The 22,891-nt window shown below is 42.5% G+C and overlaps 1 protein-coding gene across 7 annotated transcripts in view; it reads right to left on the bottom strand.

The window, feature by feature from the left end:
• Positions 1–22,891, bottom strand: part of brd4 (bromodomain containing 4) — a 43,651-nt gene that overhangs the window by 9,007 nt on the left and 11,753 nt on the right. For all 7 annotated transcript variants that reach the window (XM_083780671.1, XM_083780667.1, XM_083780669.1 and 4 more), the window contains exons 2-6: positions 3,250–3,625; positions 2,249–2,386; positions 2,014–2,155; positions 913–1,259; positions 27–416 (exon numbers count right to left, since the gene is read on the bottom strand). In XM_083780671.1, coding sequence (XP_083636797.1) covers positions 27–416; positions 913–1,259; positions 2,014–2,155; positions 2,249–2,386; positions 3,250–3,477 — 1,245 coding nt within the window. In that variant the 5' untranslated portion in view covers positions 3,478–3,625. The remainder of the gene's footprint in view (positions 1–26; positions 417–912; positions 1,260–2,013; positions 2,156–2,248; positions 2,387–3,249; positions 3,626–22,891) is intronic.

The following is a 22,891-nucleotide window of genomic DNA, read 5'->3' as shown; positions in this document are numbered from 1 at the left end:
CAAGGCCAACACTACTTTCAACACACCTTGATGGTGCTGAGGTCCATGGGGTGTTTGATGATGTCGTGGTAATCGTGCAGTCCGAGAGCGGCCACATCCACAGGTTTATAGAATGGCCAGGCATAAGCAGCGTGCTTCTTAGAGAGCATGTCTTTAACGAGGCTAGCACAGTAACCCAGCTGATCCTGCGGCTTGGGGCTATGGCCTGCACTTGGTCCTCCCAGTCCTCCCAGTCCTCCCATGCCCATATGATGCTGGGAGTCTGGGGCCTCCTTCTTTATCAGTTTGCTAGGCCGCGCGCTCTCTCGCCTGGGCAGCGTCTTCCCAGACTTTGACTCTACGGGAGAGGACTCGCTTAATTGGTCATTCGCTGTGGGTGTGGTAGTGTCCGCTTTCCTTTTCTGGCTCTTTCTCTGCTGGAGATGGGTGAACGGAAAGAAAGCAAGACAGATGGGAGAGAACACGAAAAGACAATGATTAGATCAGATGCCAAAAACAGAACACCCATTGTGCAGAATGCTGAACAATAAGCTCAAACCGCCCGCTAAGGTCTTCCACTGCTGGCCTGCTCGCTTTGCCTAAGAAAATGGCAACTAAAAAATACGGGGAAGCAGCTTTTTGCTTCTACGGGCCGTCGGCATGGAACAAGCTCCCTCTGTACCTTCGTCAGGCAGCCTCTGTAGACATTTTTAAAGCTCAGCTCAAGACCCACTTCTACAACATTGCTTTTAAGTGATCTTATATTTTTTTGTTATTCATGTCCTCACTGTATTGCATTACTGCTTGTTTTTTAATGTCGTTGCCTTGCTTTTCTTTTATTCTCCATTGTTCTGTAAAGCACTTTGAGCTGCATTTGATGTCATGAAAGGTGCTATACAAATAAAGTTTATTATTATTATTATTTGCACTCACTTTGGTCATGGTTACTTGGCCCTGCAGCATGGGGGCGGTGCTCTGCATGGAGGCGGGTGGGTGGCTGATCAGGGTGGGTGGAGGCACAGAGGTCATCATCGGGACTTGAGGGGAGCAGTCCGATGGGCCCAGGGAGTATGGCGGTCCAAGCTGTGGTGCGTGGCTTGGTAATATAGGGGGCACGCGAGGGGGAAGGCTCTGCATGATGGGCTGGGGAGGTAGAGAAGGCGGGCCCTGCACTGGTCCTCTGGTCTGCGTCGGTGCTGCCGGGGGGTTGGACAAGCCACGGGTATGTGGCGTTGTGGACGGAGAATCATCAACAATGGGTCCAGGTTTCAAGTTCAGTCCTTGATGGAAGACACAATAAGATGAAAAACACTGTCTGGCAGAAGACAGTACATTTGTATAACCCATTCTGACCGGGCACCCATTTTGGTGTTAGCATCATGTTATGCTTTATCTATTGAAAAATAGCAGATCTACAAGCTCATATCGCGCCACCGAGTGGCGCGATACGAGCTTGTAGGTCTGCTATTTTTGAAAAATCGAAGAGCGACTGACATTTTTAGAATCTGATCTCAGGTCAGAATGGGTTCATCAGACCAGTGTGTGTCCGGCGGAAACCTCGTATGAATCTGATCTCAGGTCAGAATGGGTTAAATGTGATAACCGATCAAGACCTGAGGCCGATTCTAAAAATGTCCAGGTTTTCTGAAAAACCTGTGTTTCTATGTCAGTGGTTTTCACACAAGGAGCCCCAAAATTATATATATTTGGCCGCCAACCCCCATCAAAAGATATGTTGTTACAGGGACCCCCATCTAAAGATATGTTGTTACAGGGACCCCCAGAAGCAAAGATTTAGGTTAAAAACATTCGCTGTGAACGAATATATATTCAAAGATTTGCACACATTTTCACAATTTTTCAAAAACAACAGATCCAAAAGCTCATAGCATGGCACTCTGTGCCGCACTATGAGCTTGTACATCTGCTATTTTTCAGCAGCTCAAGTTTAAAATAATGGTTAGTGGTTATAACACTATATACACAGGTCTAAATGGGTTTTTATTGACAAACAAATTGCTGAAGTCTGAATACCTCCGTCCCTCGCCTGTCGGCCCCGACCTCGTCCCTTGCCTGTCATGACAACAATTTCAGTCTCTTGCTGAGGCATTTCTGAGACCTTCAGGAGGAAAAGCTTCTCCAGTGCCTCAGCCATTAAGACTATGTCATCTCCGGGCTGTAGGGGGAGACAGAGCGCATGAATCAGCATCCATCAGCGTTCTATAACATGATATCCATGTGGATTCGGTATTACAGCTTCAGTACATACCTTGTTGTAGATGTAGCAGTTGGTAAACATGGTGTTGAAGTCTTGGATACATTCTTGGGCATTAAAGTAGTAGCTGTTCTCAAGCCTTTTCTTGATTGTTCCCATGTCCATAGGAGTTTTGATTATTGAGTAATAGTCCTAAAATAAATTAAGTCAAGGTTAATGTACAATGTCATACACAAGGGCAAATCTATAGCATACAGAAGCATTCAAAGACATTAACCCATTCTGACCGGGCACCCATTTTGGTGTCAGCATCATGTTATGCTTTAGCTATTTAAAAATAGCAGATCTACAAGCTCATATCGCGCCACCGAGTGGCGCGATACGAGCTTGTAGGTCTGCTATTTTTTGAAAAATCGAAGAACGACTGACATTTTTTAGAATCTGATCTCAGGTCAGAATGGGTTAATCAGACCAGTGTGTGTCCAGTGGAAAACTCGTATGAATCTGATCTCAGGTCAGAATGGGTTAAAGTCTAAATTACAGAAATGAAGAAACGGGTGTGACTTGAAATGTGTATGCTTAGCAAAAGGTAGCAGAGAACATTTTACAATGTTTTGTTTTAATATTAGGAAACTTCTCAATGTAGGCTATTTCTATTTGGGCTCTAAACTCTAACTAACTCTTACTCTAATCTTTACAAACAACTTGAGTAAGAAGAGAACGCTTCATCACAAGCTCTAAAGTCTAAACAAAGACATAGGAAGTACAAAAACTAAAAGTTGGTTGTACCGTAAGGTGTGGTATTTAATTTTAATGTCGCAAATTTGTAAAGTCATGATGCAGCTATAATGCATTCTTCAATTTAAATCAATTAACTTGACTTTGCAACATTTTCAACTACCTCATTTATGTGCGATGAAGGGATAAATAATACAGCAAGACACATTGACTGGAATTAAATCTGTTGACTATGTGCACCTCATACTTGATGCGTCTCTGACATTCCCCAGTTGTGTGGTACTGTGAACAAAGAGACGGATAGAGGAAGCACTCACCGGCAGGTTAAGCTTGGCCGCATCGACTGGAGACTGAAAGGGCCAGGAGAAATGGTGCTTCCACAGATTCTTCAGCACCACCTTCAGCAGGAACTGCAGCTGATTGGTCTGACGCTTGGGCCTACTGGGGTTGATGTACTCTGGAATCACGATGTTAGGAGGCTGGGCAGGGGGCTGCCCCTGGCTGCTGCTGCCCGACATCTGTGCTGCGTCCAGGCCGTCCCCCATGCTAGCACGGCTGGGCGTAGGCAAGGGTCCCGGGGCGGGAACTGGAGCAGGGGTAGCGGCGCTGGCAGGACACCAGTTCAGTCTCGGCCCTGGCACAGACTCCACTGACAGAGTACTGCTGATCCCATTGCACTCTTCACTGGACTCTCTGTGAAGGAAGGGAGTATACAGTCATTAGCAACACAATGTACAATCTCCTGTGAGGGCCCCTACACACTGAGGGCCCCTACACACTGAGGGCCCCTACACACTGAGGGCCCCTACACACTGAGGGCCCCTACACACTGCAAGATATTTGTTCCGATAATGCCGTTTTGGCACTTGCCGACAAAACCCCCAATCTGACTCCAGACCGGGCTTTGATGGCCATGGTTTTGCTCACGGTGTGAAAGGCTCTGTGAGAAGATCTAGCGTCCTGTGTCGGTATCACGCATGTATCACGGGAGCCTGCACGTACGTGAGACGTCAAAATGAATCGGAATAAAAACAAATGTAGCCTTAAATTGTCATTGATCAATCGTTTAGTGTGAAAACCTTAAAGATTTTATGACAGCCAATTTAAAAAAGAGACATGTGTATATGTGAAATAATTACTAGCGATCTGATCGGGCTCTACATAACCCACACAGTTACAATAATGCAAGACAACAATTCAATAAATCAACGTGTCCGATCATTATAAAATACTACTCAAAGGAGACTGGTTATCTGAGTCCAGGACCCACTGCAGTGGTGTCCGGTAAGAAACTAAGAACATAACCAAATGTCAACCGTGAAGGTTAAGATCATGGATGTGAAGACCATGTATAATGCAGTGAAACACAGCCAAACATCCTGACTCATACCAAAGGTGCTCGAGTCTCTCCTGGTGAGAGCTGGTCAAGGCACTTACTGTAGATACTGTACGTGAGGAGTGGAGTAAATGGTGCTTGCCCCAGCTACGCTTTATATAGTGCTCCACTGGATGCTCGTGACAACTCACTGACTGTCACGAAGATGAGTCAGCTATATATCCATATATGGGGTTTTACTGTAGCATGATGTCAGCAGTAGATATCTCTGCCAGCTCTATATATGGAGCTCTAGATCAACAAAGTCCAAATTTGGGGGTTTGTGACGTCAGACTAGGATAGATTAGTTAGATATGTCAGATAGGATAGGTCCATAATATATGGATCAACATTTTGATCTGAATAATACAACATTGTAAGCTGTTGCCATGCTGGTTATCATAGCCCTATCTGTAACCTCACACGTCACCCGCATTGGGACTTTGGCGCCAGGATTCGGTCACACCTATTTTCTAACAGACGTTTTGCAGATTTGAAGGTGGTCTTTATCACTCCAGTAGCTTAACGTTTAGCCATTAGTTATTCCTTTACATTACTATCTCTGGATGTCAATAATCCATATTAAACGGTCTGCATTTCCATGGTGTCTTTATCAGTGCTTTAGTGTTTTGTGTGCATTCGATTCACCCATTCATGTACACACTCAGACACCGTCCAATGGAGGCAAGCATGCGAGCTCCTCATCGGGAGCAGTTGGAGAGGGGGGCAACCTTTTCAAGCACATTGTCAATTGGTCGTTTTCCAAGGCAAGTGCCAGACAGTGAAAACTACTTGCTTTTAGCTCAAATTATCAGTATAGGCTGCTAATTGGGTCAATAGTCAATAATGTTATAATAAAAAAAGAATGAGACAATAATGTAATATCTTTCTATAAATGCACCAAGTCTCTGTACGTCCGTAATTCACGTAACTTGAAAACCATTCGCCCCCACCGACTTCAATTTCGACACACGCTCCACACCACCACAGGGAGTGCAGTGCCCGGTCCGTCGGATAGCCGGTTGTCCAGAACCAGCACAAAATCCTCTGCCCGGGCTCTGGACCTGACTCCCACAGCATATTCCCTTTTATCTATGCCCTTGAAATGGCCTCCACTACCTCCATCAATCGAGGTGGACCTATTTGTTCTGAATCCATACTGGTGGTTGCTTAATAAAATTATATTTATCGATGAAGCCGTCTAATCTAGTCACAAATAACTTTTCTATTATTTTGGAAAATTGTGAGAGCAGGGAGAAACTACACACTGCAGTGCTACTGCTACAGGAGTTGAACAGGACCACACAGAAACAGCACCAGCTCAAGAACCCAATCCTCCCCCCCTCATTCAAACTAAATCTAACAGCCAGCAGCTCACAGAATCATTAGCAATGTTCAAACTCAGTTTTAAAGCTGAAGATAGTATGATACTGTATATATGATATTATGATATGAAACTACGTGAAGTATGAAACTAGGTGACCTAAGAGCAACAATGTCTTGGCTTAAATAACACAAAAATGTAGGGGGAGGGAAAATGAGTAGCTTTGAACTCTCTTCTGTGTTTGTGTGTGTGTGTGTGTGTGTGTGTGTGTGTGTGTGTGTGTGTGTGTGTGTGTGTTTCAAAGCAGTAAAATGAAGGGGAAAAAACGTAGTCCTAACATGATGTATAAATCCCCAAACACAACACGACTGGCATATAATTGCCAATGTTTAAAGTTGTAGACCTGAAGATAGGCAGGGACGGAATGGCGAACACACAGGCAAAATGGGCCTCACCCATTCCAGTAGTCAGTCAGAGACACCTCAACCCATTGCACACAAACAGTCTAACAGAAACATATTTTTCTTTCTGTGGCAGTAGCATTGTTGTCTTGTCAGTTCTCAGTTGTTTCAACAAACTAAAATTTGACAAATTGACAAAGGTTTGTCACTGCAGTAACTACAGTAGATCCCTTTACAAATTGTGTTCATTAGCAAGAAGAATATCTACTTTCATGATATTACACTTGCAGTGCCCCAATTCAATTTCAAAATGATAGATTTTAGTAGGTGAAACTTACAGGTAAAACAAACGTAGAACTCATTTGAAATTAAATTACTAAACATTACCATGCTTATCGGGAAAAACAGCCTGTATATCCGTTGATGGGTAAGGAAAACCTCTCTTTCAGCTGTGAAAATGTTGGTCCTTTTACCTAGCCATGCTATTCCTATGTGATGTGAGCACTGAGCAACACACACAGCTTGCAAAGAGGCTACACCTTGTTGAATAGATGATGGCCTATCAGTTTGTATTGTTCTAGGCTGGTCTCAGGCAGCAGTAGAGACGGAAGGCAGTCAGGGGGGAGGGGGGGCTCCAGCATAAAAGGTAGTACGTTTTATACTGATAGATGTCACAAAATCTGAGAAAGGAATCTTAGGAATGTTTTAATAGAGCTGGTGTGTGTGGGGGCAGTGAGTCGTTTCCAAAACTACTTCTGGCTATGGCCAGAATCAATTCAATGTTGTCCAAACACAGACATGATGACAAATATGCCTGTACTAAATAAGTTGTAAATTGTAATACATTTATTTAGGTGTATGACGTGATGTTGAGGCTGGGGTTTAGAATAGAGAAAACAACTATGACACAGGGGGTAGTCAGAACCGCTGGTCTGTACTATATTGAAGTAATGTTGACACTTTTAAAATGTAAACAAACAACGGACATAGATTAAATGCGATTTTGGCAAACTTCATATTTACGATATGAAAACCACATGATTGTGACCTACACAATCATGTACACACTTTGGAAACTACCCTTTTGTTTACAAACAAATAGTCTGGGTGGATAAGAGAATCTGCTCAGAATTCAATGTTTTGCTCAACTTACAAATGGTCAGAGTAGATACTCACAAACGAACAGTTACAATTTTCACATTTGAAATAAATTCTCAGTGAGTAGTTACAAGTGTTCCATCTGATGTGATCAACACACAGAATTGTACAATTTACCTTGCAGCTGTAAATTCAGTTCAATCAGTATCTCTATCGAGGAAGGCCAAATCCACCACCAGCCACTGCGTACATATTACTGTAACTGCGCGATGCGTGCGTGGTCGAACCGTTTCTTGACGTATCTTCTAGTACTCACTTCGCTGTGTTTTAAAAGTAGTTGTGTGTTGTAGCCAGTACAGTAGCCTACTTAAACAGGTAGGCCTACGCCCACTAGCATTGATAGGCAGCCAGCCACTAATGCTATCAATGTTAATTTGCTCTGCAACACTTAGGATTGGTTGGGTTTCACATTCAAACGACCATCCTAACAGAGGTGTGATTTAGGGGGTTGGGGGGCAAATAATCACATGGGTGATACAGTCAGGGACATGAAAAGGTGGAGGGACAAGGACATCCTTTTCAGGAGAAACTGAATGTACATGCATACATAAACAGCAAGCTCCCAGTCCCTCCCCCCTCCTCTCTCATTGAAACCGGTTCAAACAGCCAGCCGGCAGCTCACAGACTCGTTAGCAATGCCCAACCTCAGTTTTAAAGCTAGAGTAAAGAATCATATATGAAACTTACAGTATGTCATGGTATATTATTGTGGTTAAATAACAGGACAATCCTATTGCATGATGATGACTAGAGCAGTGGTTCTCAACCAAGTATCACCTCAGAAAATAATTGCCTCTCGGGTACCATCATTAGGACTTAAAGTTAAAATACAGTAGCGTACACAGACACACAGACACACACACACACACACACAGACACACACACACACAGACAGACACACAGACACACACACACACACACACACACACACACAGACAGACACACATATGTAGTATATGTAGCCCATAGAGAACCGAAGTCTGACGTCAATATCGGTAGAGGGTGCAAATCCACAGGTTCATGTCCTTTTCTTATTCTTAATTATTCCTTTTATCCAGATCAAATTAATTTGACTTTTTATTTGACTGTAACAGCAGTGGGAACGGAAGGTTCCTACACTTCCCCCCTGGGTTAGTGATCCTAACACACGGATGGTGCCTTGCATGGTTTTCTCTGCCGTCTGTGTGTGAATGGATGAATGTAAAAGCACATTGTAAAGAGCTTAAGTTAGGATAAAGGCGCACCATTTACCATTAAAGAAAGCTTGAGTGTGCTTGTTTTTGGTAGAATAGCGTGAATGGGTGTTTTTGATTAACTCAACAGATTACCTCAATAGCCCAATCATAAAAGATCAGCCAACACAGGGATACTGTAAGAACCTTGAATTCCTGTTCTGTTCTTTAGCTACATAGAAATGTCTATTTGTATGTCTCTAAATGTTTGTATGTCTCTAAATGTTTTGATGAATTGAACAATGTGGACCCTGTTGTAAACAAGTGTAATGCTTAATTGGGTCGTCCACTCACAGTTAACAGTCTTTGTATTGAGTTTGTGCTTAAAATGTACTGTAAATTCTACAAACTGTTAATAAATATTTCAATCAATCAATCAATCAATTCTCTAAAACACCCGGGACAACATTCCACACGTCCAAGACTGTTCTCTCTTCTGGCTCCCAAACTGTGGATTAAGAACGTCTGCTAAATAAATGCCTAATGCCGGGGCTCCACTGCAGACATCGGGCGTCTATCAGCGTCGTGTCCATTGCCAACTTTATCCTGCATGTTGCGTTTGGACGGCGTCACCCATTCGCCCCACTTCATTTTTTGACTCTGTCAAACGCAACGCAACGCAACCAGTGGAGCCCCAGCGTTCATTGTAAAAGACTACTAATCTACAAAAGATTGTGTTGCATTGGTAAATGGTGCATTTATATAGCGCCTTTATGCAGGGAGCTTTACATAGACTGTGCATTACATTCACACACCGATGGCGGCGGAAACCATGCAAGGCACTAACCTGCACATCAGAGTCTTGCTCAAGGACACTTCGAAACTAACTCTGGGGGAGCCGGGTTCGAACTGGGAACCTTGCGATTCCCATCCAGCCACTCTACCCCTGAGCCACCGCCGCGGCATGAGTTTGAGACGAGAGAGGAGGGCCGGGACAAATTAGCATCAATGGTTGCATATAAATGGGGTGTGTACTGTGTACCAGTGTCCTGTGCGCGATGACACTGGTCCGGGCAGCGCACCCCCCCCCCCCCGCCTCCGCCTCCCAGTTCTTCTGCCCCTTTTTCCATATGGTTGTCACGTTTTCGTTTTACTTTATACCTGATGTAAAGAAGCCTTGGTGCTTTTCTGGATTTATCCTCGTAGCAGTTTTTGTATTGCCCCATTTACAAATGTCAATCAAGCTTGTTTGTTAAATGTAGGCTATATTAATTGTACATAAATATACGGTAGACTATATTAATGTCTGTAGTTATTAACGCCTGTAGTTATATGTACATATACTTTATCCGCAGGATCAGCGTTTTAGCCCAAGCGATAATTTAAGCATAATAACAATATAATTTGAAAATGTATACCGGTAGATGTCTCTTCAACAAATGGGAGCCAGCGGCAGGCTTTTTCCAAATGCGGTCCTTTTCAGAATTCAGTGTTTTAGGCAAAGCTATGCAGTCCTAATTATTTTATTGCGTGCGCGCAAGTGTGTGTGTGTGTGATTCTGATCCGTCATCTCTGCATGTGTGCACTACACACACACACACACACACACAGAAGAACTGGGAGGCAGAGGCGTGGGGGGTGTGCAGTGTGTTAACCAGGTCTTCTCGTCCTGTGCTAGCTGCTAGGCTACAACCACTTTTGCATATTCATGTTTTACCACCCGAGTGGGCTGAACGACGTGTCCAACGCCACTGCTCTTCTTACAGTAAGAAACTCTGGCAGACACGTTTCAGTTTTACAGTAAGAAACTCTGGCAGACACGTTTCAGTTTTACAGTAAGAAACTCTGGCAGACACGTTTCAGTTTTACAGTAAGAAACTCTCGCAGACACGGACACGTTTCGGTGTCAAGCCTTCTTGAGTGTGCATAAAAATGTTAACAGCGACAGTTTTATATGGGGGACCTGGGTGTGGTCCGATTAAAAAGGGCTCATTAAGGCCTCTTCACAAATAATTCCACAATATGCAAGCCCACAAACACTTTTTTTTTGGCTATAGGACTCTGGTACATTACAAACATGAATACAAAATACAAGTAGAAAAGTTCAAAACAGTTCATGTAGGTACACTGCCTTGACTTACTGTCATAAGCAGCAATGGCGTAACTAGAAAAATAAAATTATTATTTTTAAGTTTAGTACTTTGACGTTCAGCACCAGCCTTTAAATGGAAAATGGATGTGCACCTCTTCTGATCCTCATTCTAGGCTACAAATGCTCTCTACGTAATGAATTAGGACTAGTCTTTTTCCATTTTCCTGCTCCCCCCCCCCCCCCCCCAACACACATACGATTTGCTACACATTCCGATTACATAATCCTGATAACATCTAGTCACTTACTACCCAACATGAAGTTCTATTCATATGCCAAAATGAAGGCTGTAGAGCAGTAACAATCCTTTTCCATTTATTGTAACAGTAAGCCTCATTCACCAACCATTGTGCCGTTTTTTAAAGATTTTTATGACATTCACCCAATGTTTTCGCTGCAGTTTGTTCTTAGGTAACAGAAACTACACATTCTTTGGTTTTCTTAAATTCTACAGTTGAATAATAATATAGAATTGAAATAACAATAGTGTATGTCATTTATAATATACGTGTATATAGAATTGTTATTATACGTTATATATATATTTTTTTGTAATTGTCATATTTAGAGCAGTGTTTCTCAAAGTAGGGTCTGAGGGGGGTTCCCTAGAATTATTAAAGTTCAAATTATTAAACACAAATCTCTTCTCACATGGGGGTCCCTGGCCAAAAATATTTTCGGATGGGTCTGCAGCCAATTGCATATAAATCAATTTGGGGGTCTGTGACATGAAAATGTCAACCACCGTTTAATAGTTTTCAATGGGCCTGAAAATTACAATCCAACCCCATACCCGTGACGGCATGATAAAAAAACCCTTCTCCCCCCATGACCCCATTTTCGCATCGCCTTCCTAATGTACCTGAAAGTGAAATCCCCCACACACACACACACACACACACACACACACACACACACACACACACACACACACACACACACACACACACACACACACACACACACACACACACACACACACACACACACACACACACACACACACACACACACACACACACACACACACACACACACACACACACACACACACACACACACACACACACACACACACACACACACACACACACACACATCCCCTTCTCAGGTGATGTTTAACCTCCAGGCCAGTAACCAAGGACATCTAGCAATGTACACAATATACACTCACTCTGTACTAGGGCTATATATATATATATATATATATATTGTATACTAGAGGAACCCTTGTGTATACAGGTCTGCTTGCCCCAGTAGTGGACTGACTGACACAATACAACCAGATGTTTTATATCAAATATCAAGCGTTTGTTATACCAGTTAAGTCCACACCACTTTAACCCATTCTGACCTGAGATCAGATTCATACGAGGTTCCCGCCGGACACACACTGGTCTGATGAACCCATTCTGACCTGAGATCAGATTCTAAAAATGTCAATCGCTCTTCGATTTTTCATAAATAGCAGACCTACAAGCTCGTATCGCGCCACTCGGTGGCGCGATATGAGCTTGTAGATCTGCTATTTTTCAATAGCTAAAGCATAACATGATGCCAACACCAAAATGGGTGCCCGGTCAGAATGGGTTAATATAATATTTCATATAATAATAATATTCGCACACATACACAAGACATACAAAAACTGAATAATGAAAGTGAAAACTAAACGCACAGCCACACATATCTTGCTGATCAGGTTATGTTACAAAAATAGTCATATCATACAATAGACACAGCTTAAATAAAAAATATTTGATCATGTTTCCCCTCCTGTGATGAGAGATGGTAACAAGAGACCTATAAGGGAGGCAATTACATTTTCAAAGGACTCCCTCTTGGGTGAAACACAAAAAGAGATCAAACAGTGCCATGTTTGACCCCAAATGTTTCCACACCTGGGTGTCTCTAAAGCCAGGTTTATTCTTAGTTGCGTGCCAGTATCACACACCAAAAATAGCAGATCTACAAGCTTGACAGGATGGGCAACCAAAGTATAACTCATGCTTAAAGGACTACTTTAGTTTTTTTTCAACCAAGGTTCATGTTTTAGGTTGTTATTAGAGAAAGTAAAAGGTGAGTGTAATTTTTTTTTCATTTGCTGCTTTCTTTCGTTTTAGGGATTTTAGCTGTTTTTTACAGGGGGGCGGGGGCATTCGAGCACAGGGCTAAATATGTATTTCTTTACAACATTTTATAGCGATTTCTTTTTTTATTCTTTACTATAGTCCTACTAGACCCCAATAAATTACATTTGGCCACAAAATATCACGGGATATACTGAATGTGTCAAACTGACATATTGAGCCTATGACACAGTGTGGCTTCCCCCCAGTAGGCTACCTTCACATTCAGTAGATCCTGTGATCTTCTGTGGCCAGATGTAATTTCTTGGGGTCTAGTAGGACTATAGTAAATAATAAAATAATAAATCGCTATAACATTTTGTAAAGAAATACATATTTAGCCCCATGCTCGAATGCCCCCGCCCCCCTGTCAAAAACAGCTAAAATCCCTAAAATGAAAGAAAGCAGCAAATGGAAATAAATTAACACTCATCTTTTACTTTCTCTCATAACAACCTAAAACATGAACCTTGGTTGAAAAAAACTAAAGTTGTCCTTTAAGGACTATAAATGAAAACAGTTAATTCACAAAATATCCACCATTAAAGACTTGCTCTGTGTCAGTGTGAGTTCACACACACAAGTGGGTTGGCTCTGGGTTTTGGCTCAGATGGCAGTGTGCTTTACGTGGACATTTGTCTTCCCACTCAGTCTCGGGACCTGGCAGTGTTTTTAGGGGATGTGGGCGGACGGGAATGGGAATGTTTGGCGTCATCTGGCTGCCGAGGAACTTGTTCCACAGCCTATTATTGCCCACCCCCGGGCCTGCTCGTGTGTGTCCTCTCCTCAGGCCAACACGGCAGGGACATTGCGTCTGTGTGAGGAACACGGAGGCCCTGGGGATGTTCTGCAATCCACACACAGTCAAATTCTCAGTATTAGTTTAGCTCTTGTTTGGTCATTCTTTACATTCTCAGTTAAACGAACCCTGAGGACTTTAGCACTGTGTAGCAAATGGTTCAGACTTCAGACAAACCATTTTTGAACACTGGTTTGGAAATATCCTAGCATTCCTCGCCATAATCTGAGTTTGAAAACAATAAGAAAAATATGATTGCTCTTAAGGATTTATTCTTACTAGCAAAACTAAACTACTAATACGCGTCAATGCCGTCACTCAGTCGCACACAGAGAAACACACCCTCGCGGAGGCCCTTAAAAGATAAACACACCACTGCATGAATCTGTGTGACTAATCACATTCTTGGTGAGTCACTGAACCACTTTCTACGAAGAGGAAAGGCAGTTTGCGCGGCTTGCGCCACACCACATGATTCCTGCTACAGCCTCCCGGAGGCACGCCACTGACAGACAAACCAACACGTGGAATGACAGCAGTGGAAAAGAATTCACTAGTGTTTAATTGTAAACTCAGTCTAAGTCTATCTTCAATAAGAATTCACTAGTGAGTCATTGTAAACTCAGTCAAAATGTAAGTTGAAAAGGGAATGTACAATAAACAGTCATGCACACACAACAGTCCTGTAACACAGGAGTAGCATGGTATGGTGCTACGGTTACCTTGATTGCTTTGCTTTGAGATCTTGGAAAAATAAAACCAAAATGCTGCCGGTGCACAAATCAATTTTTAGACCATTCATATCAATCATTACATTGTCTAGCTTTACAGGCAGGGCTCACATAATGAATCCATTGATCCAAATAAGTACATGTAGCAAGAAGATACTAATTTAAGTCACAGGCTCATGTTTGCACTGTATACAATCAATGACAGCATAATGTAAACGTCACTGTCTGAGATGGTCAATGAGTTTGGGCTGAGGACCTGAGGCACAAAATGTTGTTGACAGATAGAGCCAATGATACTTGTCAGATGTTTACTACTTAATGACATGGTTTAAAACCAAGATGTCAAACCTTTAGGGTGCCAGAGGAAAAAGCATGAGCAGTGGGATAAGATCAATGATAATGTTGCATACTAGCCTAATTATCTGGGAATGTTATGAGCAAAGCCAACTGAAGACGTTTCTTCAGTTGGGCTGGGTCCAGTTAGACTACAATATAAAGTCAATCAGAGGTTCGGGTGGACGAGATGAGAACCTTTGTTGGTGTTGCAACTACCCAAACTAGTTTGGCAGGGCTACTGTGATTGGTCACAGTCTCACAGATGTTCTGCATGATTTCCGCACTCATTCAGCCCAGCACCAGGTTCATTCTGTCACCAGTGAAGCCAGTGAAAACAGCTAAATGTCTGTCTAGTGACCATTCATAAACACAACACAACCTCTGCAATCTGTTGCAGTACTGTAGTCTGTAGTGTACGTACACTGCTTCAGTCAGAGCAAACAGTGACATTTGTCTGTCCACCGTTTTATCAGCTAAGACAAAACAAACTCACGTCTGTTGTTCTGGTCGAGTATGCAATATGCATCAGGCTTTACTGTCAAATAATCTTATTTCAATATCTTTAATCGTTGAATAATTACGTTATTAGACAGAAATGAAAACAGCACAGGGTACAGACATACATTTGGGCTAAAAGCATAATACCAAAAAGTCCTGGGGACTTATTAGTGTGGTTGCCCGAATGGGCAACCAGACTCTAGTAATTGTAACACTTTATACTTATTTTTTCACTGGAGTAGTCTTTATTTTGACGCTTTATACCTCCCACACTGTACGCTGTACGCACTTGAGCCATATGTCAAATTGACCGGAAAAATCGGGAATCGTGTGCTTGTATTTTGTTAAGAGAAATGTTGTATAGTTTAATTGATATGAATTTATTAGTGAATTAAATTTCCCCATTGACATGAATGGGAAAAGGCAAAAATTCACATAAAAGTATTTGTTCGTCGGAGACTGTAATCACTATAGTTACAAAACTTTTAGGGATAATTCAACATTATCCCTAAAATTATTTAACCCTAAAATTTTATCGGTCGGCCTCATGGTGGCGCTATAACAGCCCACTTTACCTTTTGGCTTATAACTCTTGAACCGTAGGTCGTAAAATCTAAATTATTTTTCCCTGGATTCCTTGGGTCATGACGCATCTCCCCATATAGGCCACGCCCATTTCCGCCATGATAGATTTTCCGCCATTTTGAATTTTGTCCAAAACACACTTTTTGCTTTTCCTCCTACAGATTTCGTTCAAATCTCACAGAAATCGGCACACGTGATCTCTGGACCCATCCAATTAAAACTGAGCCGCAGAATTTTGAAAGTGCGTATCGTTCGGCCGTAATCGTCTTCCGAAGTTAGTAGGAGGGGCCTATATCACAAAAAATGCCATAAATCACGAACGGAATGTCCAATCCATCCCAAATTTCAATCACAGGTCCGGGGTGGTTCAATCAACCAAGTTCTAAAAGCAATTCCATTTTCATCCATAGGGGGCGCCGCAAATGCGAGAAATGTAACCGTTTGTCGCAAAAACATGAATTTCGGGGGTTAAATCCCCTCCGAATTACTTATGCATGATCTAAGGCGTGACTTGAAATTGTAATTGGCTGGCAATACTAGTGGGAGGGGCATATGTAAGCCACTGCGGCAACCACACTCTGCAATTTTTTAAAATTGCGAATTTTCTAGTTTCCACTGTGGTCCTATGTATTCAATTCATAAACATAGAATGGTGTTATTTTTGTTTTGGTGTTATTTGTTATGCTGAGTAATTCTGATTCAGTTCGGAGTCAAAGGCACCTCCTGGAAACAGAGAAAGCCGGTATCGTACAGATGGTTGAGACCAGACACCAAAACCCTCCACAGGGACTAATCAGAGGCTGTTAGCAACAATATGAGCCTGGTCCACAGCTGGCCTACAGCGATCCATAGAGCACATCTCAACATAGTATGTGAAAATACATACAAAGCCACCAGATGGTCCACAACAGCTCATAAAAGCTTTGATGTACTGTACTATCAATGTGCGCTGTGCCACACATTGAAAATAACAGATCTACAAACTCACAGTGCGCTGCCCTGTGACATCATGGCAGTCATTGATACTAAAGCAATGGGTCCATGTAAATGAGAGGAGGGTCTATTCAAACATCAGACAATCTCTTGACGGGCCAACCATTCACACTGTCGAACAAAAACAATCACACTCAGGTCTGAGGCTTTGAATGTGAAAACCAACAAATCACATAGTGTAGCACAAATTAACATGAATGGCTCTCTACATATCAATGGTTGGTGATGTACTATGCTAGCACGTGAATGGTTTGGGATTTTCTCACCTGATGGAGACTGCATACATGTACAACAATCATTTAAATTACAACCACGGTAATGTAAATGAGGCTGTCTTTCTTAAAAATGTGCTGTATAGTACAATTCCATCTCAGCGTTGCACCACTTATAGTAGACTATTATTTTCTTTGAACACAGACGCAATCAAGGCTGCAATGATTAGTTCACTTGGCCAAGAATCTGACCTCATGATGAATCACTTCACCACGTTTATGATGATGATGATCATGACACCATCAGTCAGGGCCTATTCCCACTGTCACACACATCTAACAGACTTATACACTAAACAGACTGTATTTAACTTGACTCTGTACTTGGTCAGCTCTATTTGACCCTGTACTGAAAATCTCTTTGCCAGAAATAGCCGATCTACAAGCTCACAACAACGTGTTGCACTCAATGCACTGTGAGCTTGTACAGGTAGATCCGCTCCAGAATATGCAATTCATTCATCACTGCACTGGCTTCCGGTTGTTTTTAGGATTAATTTTGGATTGAAAATTCTTTTACTTGTCTATAAAGCTCTCAATGGTCTCGCACCTTCCTACCTACATGACTGCCTGCCTAAATATGCCCCAAACCGCCCGCTAAGGTCTTCCACCGCCGGCCTGCTCGCTTTGCCCAAAAAAATGGCAACTAAAAAATACGGGGAAGCAGCTTTTTGCTTCTACGGGCCGTTGGCAGCCTCTGTAGACATTTTTAAAGCTCAGCTCAAGACCCACTTCTACAACATTGCCTTTAATTGATCTTGTATTTTTTATTTTTCATGTCCTCACTGTACTGCATTACTGCTTGTTTTTTAATGTCGTTGCCTTGCTTTTCTTTTATTCTCCATTGTTCTGTAAAGCACTTTGAGCTGCATTTCATGTCATGAAAGGTGCTATACAAATAAAGTTTTATTATTATTATTATCACTTCTGGTCTGTTCTGTCTTGACAAATGCCAATTTTTACTGACAGTGGAGATGACAAAAAGCCATGGCAGTTTTTAATCTGTCTTGGAATAGAATGCTCTGTACTATCCAATAGAAGCTCTGTACTATCCAGAATCTGTGTTTTAATTTAGGCTGACTCTTGATGACATCATATTCAGTTATGATAAATGCAATCAAATGCCAGTCACAAATCAAACCATATAACAGCCTAAGACTATTTTACCAGTAAGCCGCCTGAGGGCAAGGTTGCGTGCACATGTCCGCCTCGTTGACGGCAGACTGCTGGCTGGCATGCCACTTTGGTATGGGGGTCAGATCAACATGTATTATGTACTGGCCATATAAGGAGCATGTCTTGAGTGTACAGGGTTTGATGAGGTCAGATCAACTATGGAATGTCAGAACAGGTCATACAGTATATGGAGATCTAAGGTTGATAGCGGGGACATTCTCTTGAGTGTACAGGGTTCGATGAGGGCCCAGGTAGGGTCGGGCCTACATTTTCGGGCCTGTTGAGAACTCTAGTTTTCGCCAGCTGCCAGGCGTGGCTGCACTAATAACTTTGGGGCAGGCCCGTCTAGTTTGACATTTTAATGGAGGTATAAGTTAAAAGGGAGACATCAAAGATAAAGGATGGATGGGGAAGGATCAATATGTTCTGACATTTATCCAAATATGGAGATATTAAGCCCTAAGGGTTAAGACTGTTTTAGCGTTGTCCCGGCGGTGTGATATGTCTTGTTGCACGTTGACCCACGTTGTGATTCAACGGATGGAATTCAATGGCTCAAACCACACCAAAGGGTTCAAGACGGTTTTAGCGTTAACTCCTCGCAACCGTTTAGACCCAAGGAGTTGCATGGTGATCCTTTGGTGTGGTTAGGGCTTAACCCATTCTGACCGGGCACCCATGTTGGTGTCGGCATCATGTTATGCTTTAGCTATTTAAAAATAGCAGATCTACAAGCTCATATCGCGCCACCGAGTGGCGCGATACGAGCTTGTAGGTCTGCTATTTTTTGAAAAATCGAAGAGCGACTGACATTTTTAGAATCTGATCTCAGGTCAGAATGGGTTCATCAGACCAGTGTGTGTCCAGTGGAAAACCTCGTATGAATCTGATCTCAGGTCAGAATGGGTTAAGGGTTTGAGGTCACATGTAGAGTTGCTGGCCAATATTGATGACATCAGGGATCTCCATATATGGGTTTACCTGCGACAGCAGGTCGCATTTACTATGACATCAGGGTCTCCACATCTCCATCCCGGATGATGTCACATGACGTCACGAGACCTGGCGACACACTGATGGGAAATGCACGATTCCATAGTTAACTGTGACCTTCATTCGCAATGAACCGCTGCCTGTGACCATGTCCGAGCAAGGTCAATACATGCCTAGACAGCATCAGCTCCGAACAGCGGTAAAACAAAAGGCCCACACTGTAAAAAGTATGAATTGTCCATTTGTAAACTCTGAAGGTCCTGACACACTGAAAACATCAGATGCTTGCATCATCAAATGCACCCATTGTTTGCAACGGCTGCTGTAGCCACACTGGACCGTGGCGTCAAAATCATGTCTTTCAAAGCATGGTTCTATTTTGGACACACAGCGCAGACCACCAAAACGTAACGTGTACATTCATTGCATCAAGGAAAGCATTGACGAGTATCTCAACTATGAAAAGTTTGACTGCTGCAAATTCTCCTGAGAAAGTCAGTTTTTAATTAAATAGACGAAGGTCTGCAAAGATCCCGATCCTCGGTGTAAAACTACAGTAGTCCCGCCCTCTTAGCGCACATTTAGCTGATGATGGCAGTGCTTTGAACTGAAAATATGAATGAGGAGAAACATCGTACAAAAGCAGCACTCTCTTTACTCTATACTCTCAATGTTTAAGTGCAAGCGGAAAGGAGAATGAGAAAAACTGAATGGGACGATGGAGAGATAGAACAGTCCCAGTTCAAATTATGAATTGCGTTGCAGTAGAATTTCACGAGACAATTTGATGCTTCAATTTCTGAACAAGTACGGTCGGTATTAACCCAACTTCACTCGTGTCAGTGTCAGGCTTTCCATGTCATAGCCTTAAGAGAGTGTCTCAGAGTCAACGGTTCATCCCGTCTACATGTGCTCTATCCTTCTCTGGAATAACAGTTGACCTCTGACCTGGACATAGATCACCCCAGACTTCTGTGGAATGTTTGGAGGAGAGGAAGTAGCTCTGGTTACTGGGAGGGGGTGGACGGGGTGGACAGCACCACACCAGGAAATGTGTTTCTATGTTAAAGCCACTCCATGACTGGCCTACATTAAAAGATGGGAGGGGGGTGAAGGCAGAACATCTGTATCCCGCATGAAAGTAAACTATAAATCATTAATCTCCAAAGAGGGCGAAGATGGTCGCAGGCAGACAAAAAAGCAGGCCCATAGATTACACGTGACGCTCAGAGAGTCAGTGATGCCTGAAAGCAAATAAATAAATAATTAATGCCACTACAGCAACATGGCAAAGAACAATCCTCTCCTCTTTCATGCTATCCCCTTCAGCACCACCTCCAGGGAGCAGCATCTCCAAAAAGTGCTGCATTGCCTGCAAATATAATATACAACAGTGACATATTGATTTGCTCCGACACAGCGATAATTTTGTTCATCCGGCCGTGTTGAGTGCGTACGCACATACCTTCAAACAAGGGGGCTATTTAGCCAATCAATTTCATCCATTAGCCTAGGATGCATGATGACATCTTACGGAAGCACCGGTAGACATGTCAGTAGGGGATAAACATTCCCATTAAACTGACAGATTATATGGCTCACTCATGAACACATGTACTAGATAGGAAGGATATTGGAGTGGCTTTAACATAGAAACACATTTCCTGGTAGTTATACTGATAGTTATGTTCCACAATGCAAAATATGAAATTTAAATGTAATTGACCTGAAATGTCTCTTCTACTTCTTGACCTCTCTACTGACGACTACTTGACAGGCTGACAGAAGTTTTAAGTGTGAACAATGCTGTTTTTTATTGCATAAGAAAACCAATGACAACCGATAAACAATCATTGCCTAAACATGTATTGGTGTTCTTTGGGATTTAATGCCGATATTGTAGGCAAATAACCCAACCTTGAACTGCTTGCATGCACCATTTAACTCTTCCATACCATACAGGCTCCTCCAAACTAAGACATCAGAGCCAAAAACACAGCGCAGACTGCAGAGATGGTATGGTTATGGTAGCCACAGTTTCTATGACGACGCATATATCTTTTCTACGTCCGAGCATAGACGTGGTAACGTCCCACCTGCCTCTGATTGGCCTACCGAGACTGCTGGCCATACCAGAGTTTCCTCCGAGGTGGAAGCTACATGCTGAATAATACAATATTAGCATGCTGGATAGTCTGCCGCAGGTTACTCCGTGGTGGGAGATAAATAAATAATACGTATGATATAATACAAGAGAATGACAGCTTGGTTACTACAGTAACTCTTATTTTTGTAGAAGAGGCAAACTAATATTGTTTATGCCGTTGGCCTGTTTATTTGTATACATGTGTAAACTTTAAACATTATTGTACTGTAAAAAGGTCTCTTTTCCCTTGATCTTTATCATTTTTTTAGTATAATAGTATTGTTTACTATAATTAGTTAATACACGATAATCAACACTAACACTTTCATTTAGAACACAGCCAAATCAAATCATAGTAGATACGTGTTCAATCAAAGCAAACGGCACAAAGAATATTAGTTTGGCTCTTCTACAAAAATTAAAGTTACAATTTACTGTAGCGTGTTGCCATTCTCTTGTACTTGTATTATTTCCCACCACCGAGTAACCTTGCATCTCGGAGGACAGGCAAGACGAGCAGTGTCGGTATAGACCGATTCCGTACCGGTCTCATGGTCGCAGCCTACGTATTTCCTGTAGGTGGACTCGACGTAGCTGCGGGGGTAAAACCCTCACCAGGCGCACCTCTTCCACTACAGTGAACGGCAGAGTGACTGATGTTAGTTTGCCTCAAACTTTACTCCTTTACCTGCTTTTTTACTAACACTAACATTACAAAGATGCCCAGAACATCGAGATGAACCTGTGTAGTTTATGGCTGCTCCAACAGTAGTGGCAACATAACAAATAAAATAAAACGGAATGTCTAATATCCACCGCGATGGCTGAGACCAGAGCCATTGAGTAATGGTTGAGACAAAGCAGTGAAGAATCCTGCAAGATACATAATTTCAGTCTTACCCAATACCCAATCTTTCTGTTTTATGAACACAAGGCTGCTGTATTTTATACCTCATACTAAGCATTTAAAGTATGAGGTATAAAGTACAGCAGCCTTGTGTTAATAAAACAGAAATATTTGGTATTGGGTAAGACTGGCGTTATGTATCTTTCACTGCTTTGTCTCAACCATTACTCAATGGCTCTGGCCTCAGCCACCACGGTGGATATTTTGACATTCCGTTTTATTTTATTTTTTATGCTGCCACTACTGTTGGAGCAGCCATAAACTACACAGGTTCATCTCGATGTTCTGGACATCTTTGTAATGTTAGTGTTAGTAAAAAAGCAGGTAAAGGAGTAAAGTTTGAGGCAAACTAACATCAGTCACTCTGCCGTTCACTGTAGTGGAAGAGGTGCGCCTGGTGAGGGTTTTACTCCCGCAGCTACGTCGAGTCCGCCTACAGGAAATACGTAGGCTGCGACCATGAGACCCGCTACGGAATCGGTCTATAGGCCAATCAGAGGCAGGCGGGGCGTTACCATGTCTATGCTCGGACGTAGAATAGATATACGCTATGACAACACAACACCCCCCCGCACACACACTTCCTGGTAGTACACTGTATTTAACTGTGTTAATGGTCTTTGTGCCTGGCATCAGCCTTAACCCATTCTGACCTGAGATCAGATTCATACGAGGTTTCCACTGGGACACACACTGGTCTGATGAACCCATTCTGACCTGAGATCAGATGTCAGTCGTTCTTCGATTTTTCAAAAAATAGCAGACCTACAAGCTCGTATCGCGCCACTCGGTGGCGCGATATGAGCTTGTAG

The sequence above is a fragment of the Protomyctophum parallelum genome, assembly GCF_964188405.1.
Source record: "Protomyctophum parallelum genome assembly, chromosome: 13".
NCBI lineage: Eukaryota > Metazoa > Chordata > Actinopteri > Myctophiformes > Myctophidae > Protomyctophum > Protomyctophum parallelum.
The sequence above is the reverse complement of the archived record's forward strand: the minus strand, read 5'-3'. Positions and strand labels throughout refer to the sequence as shown.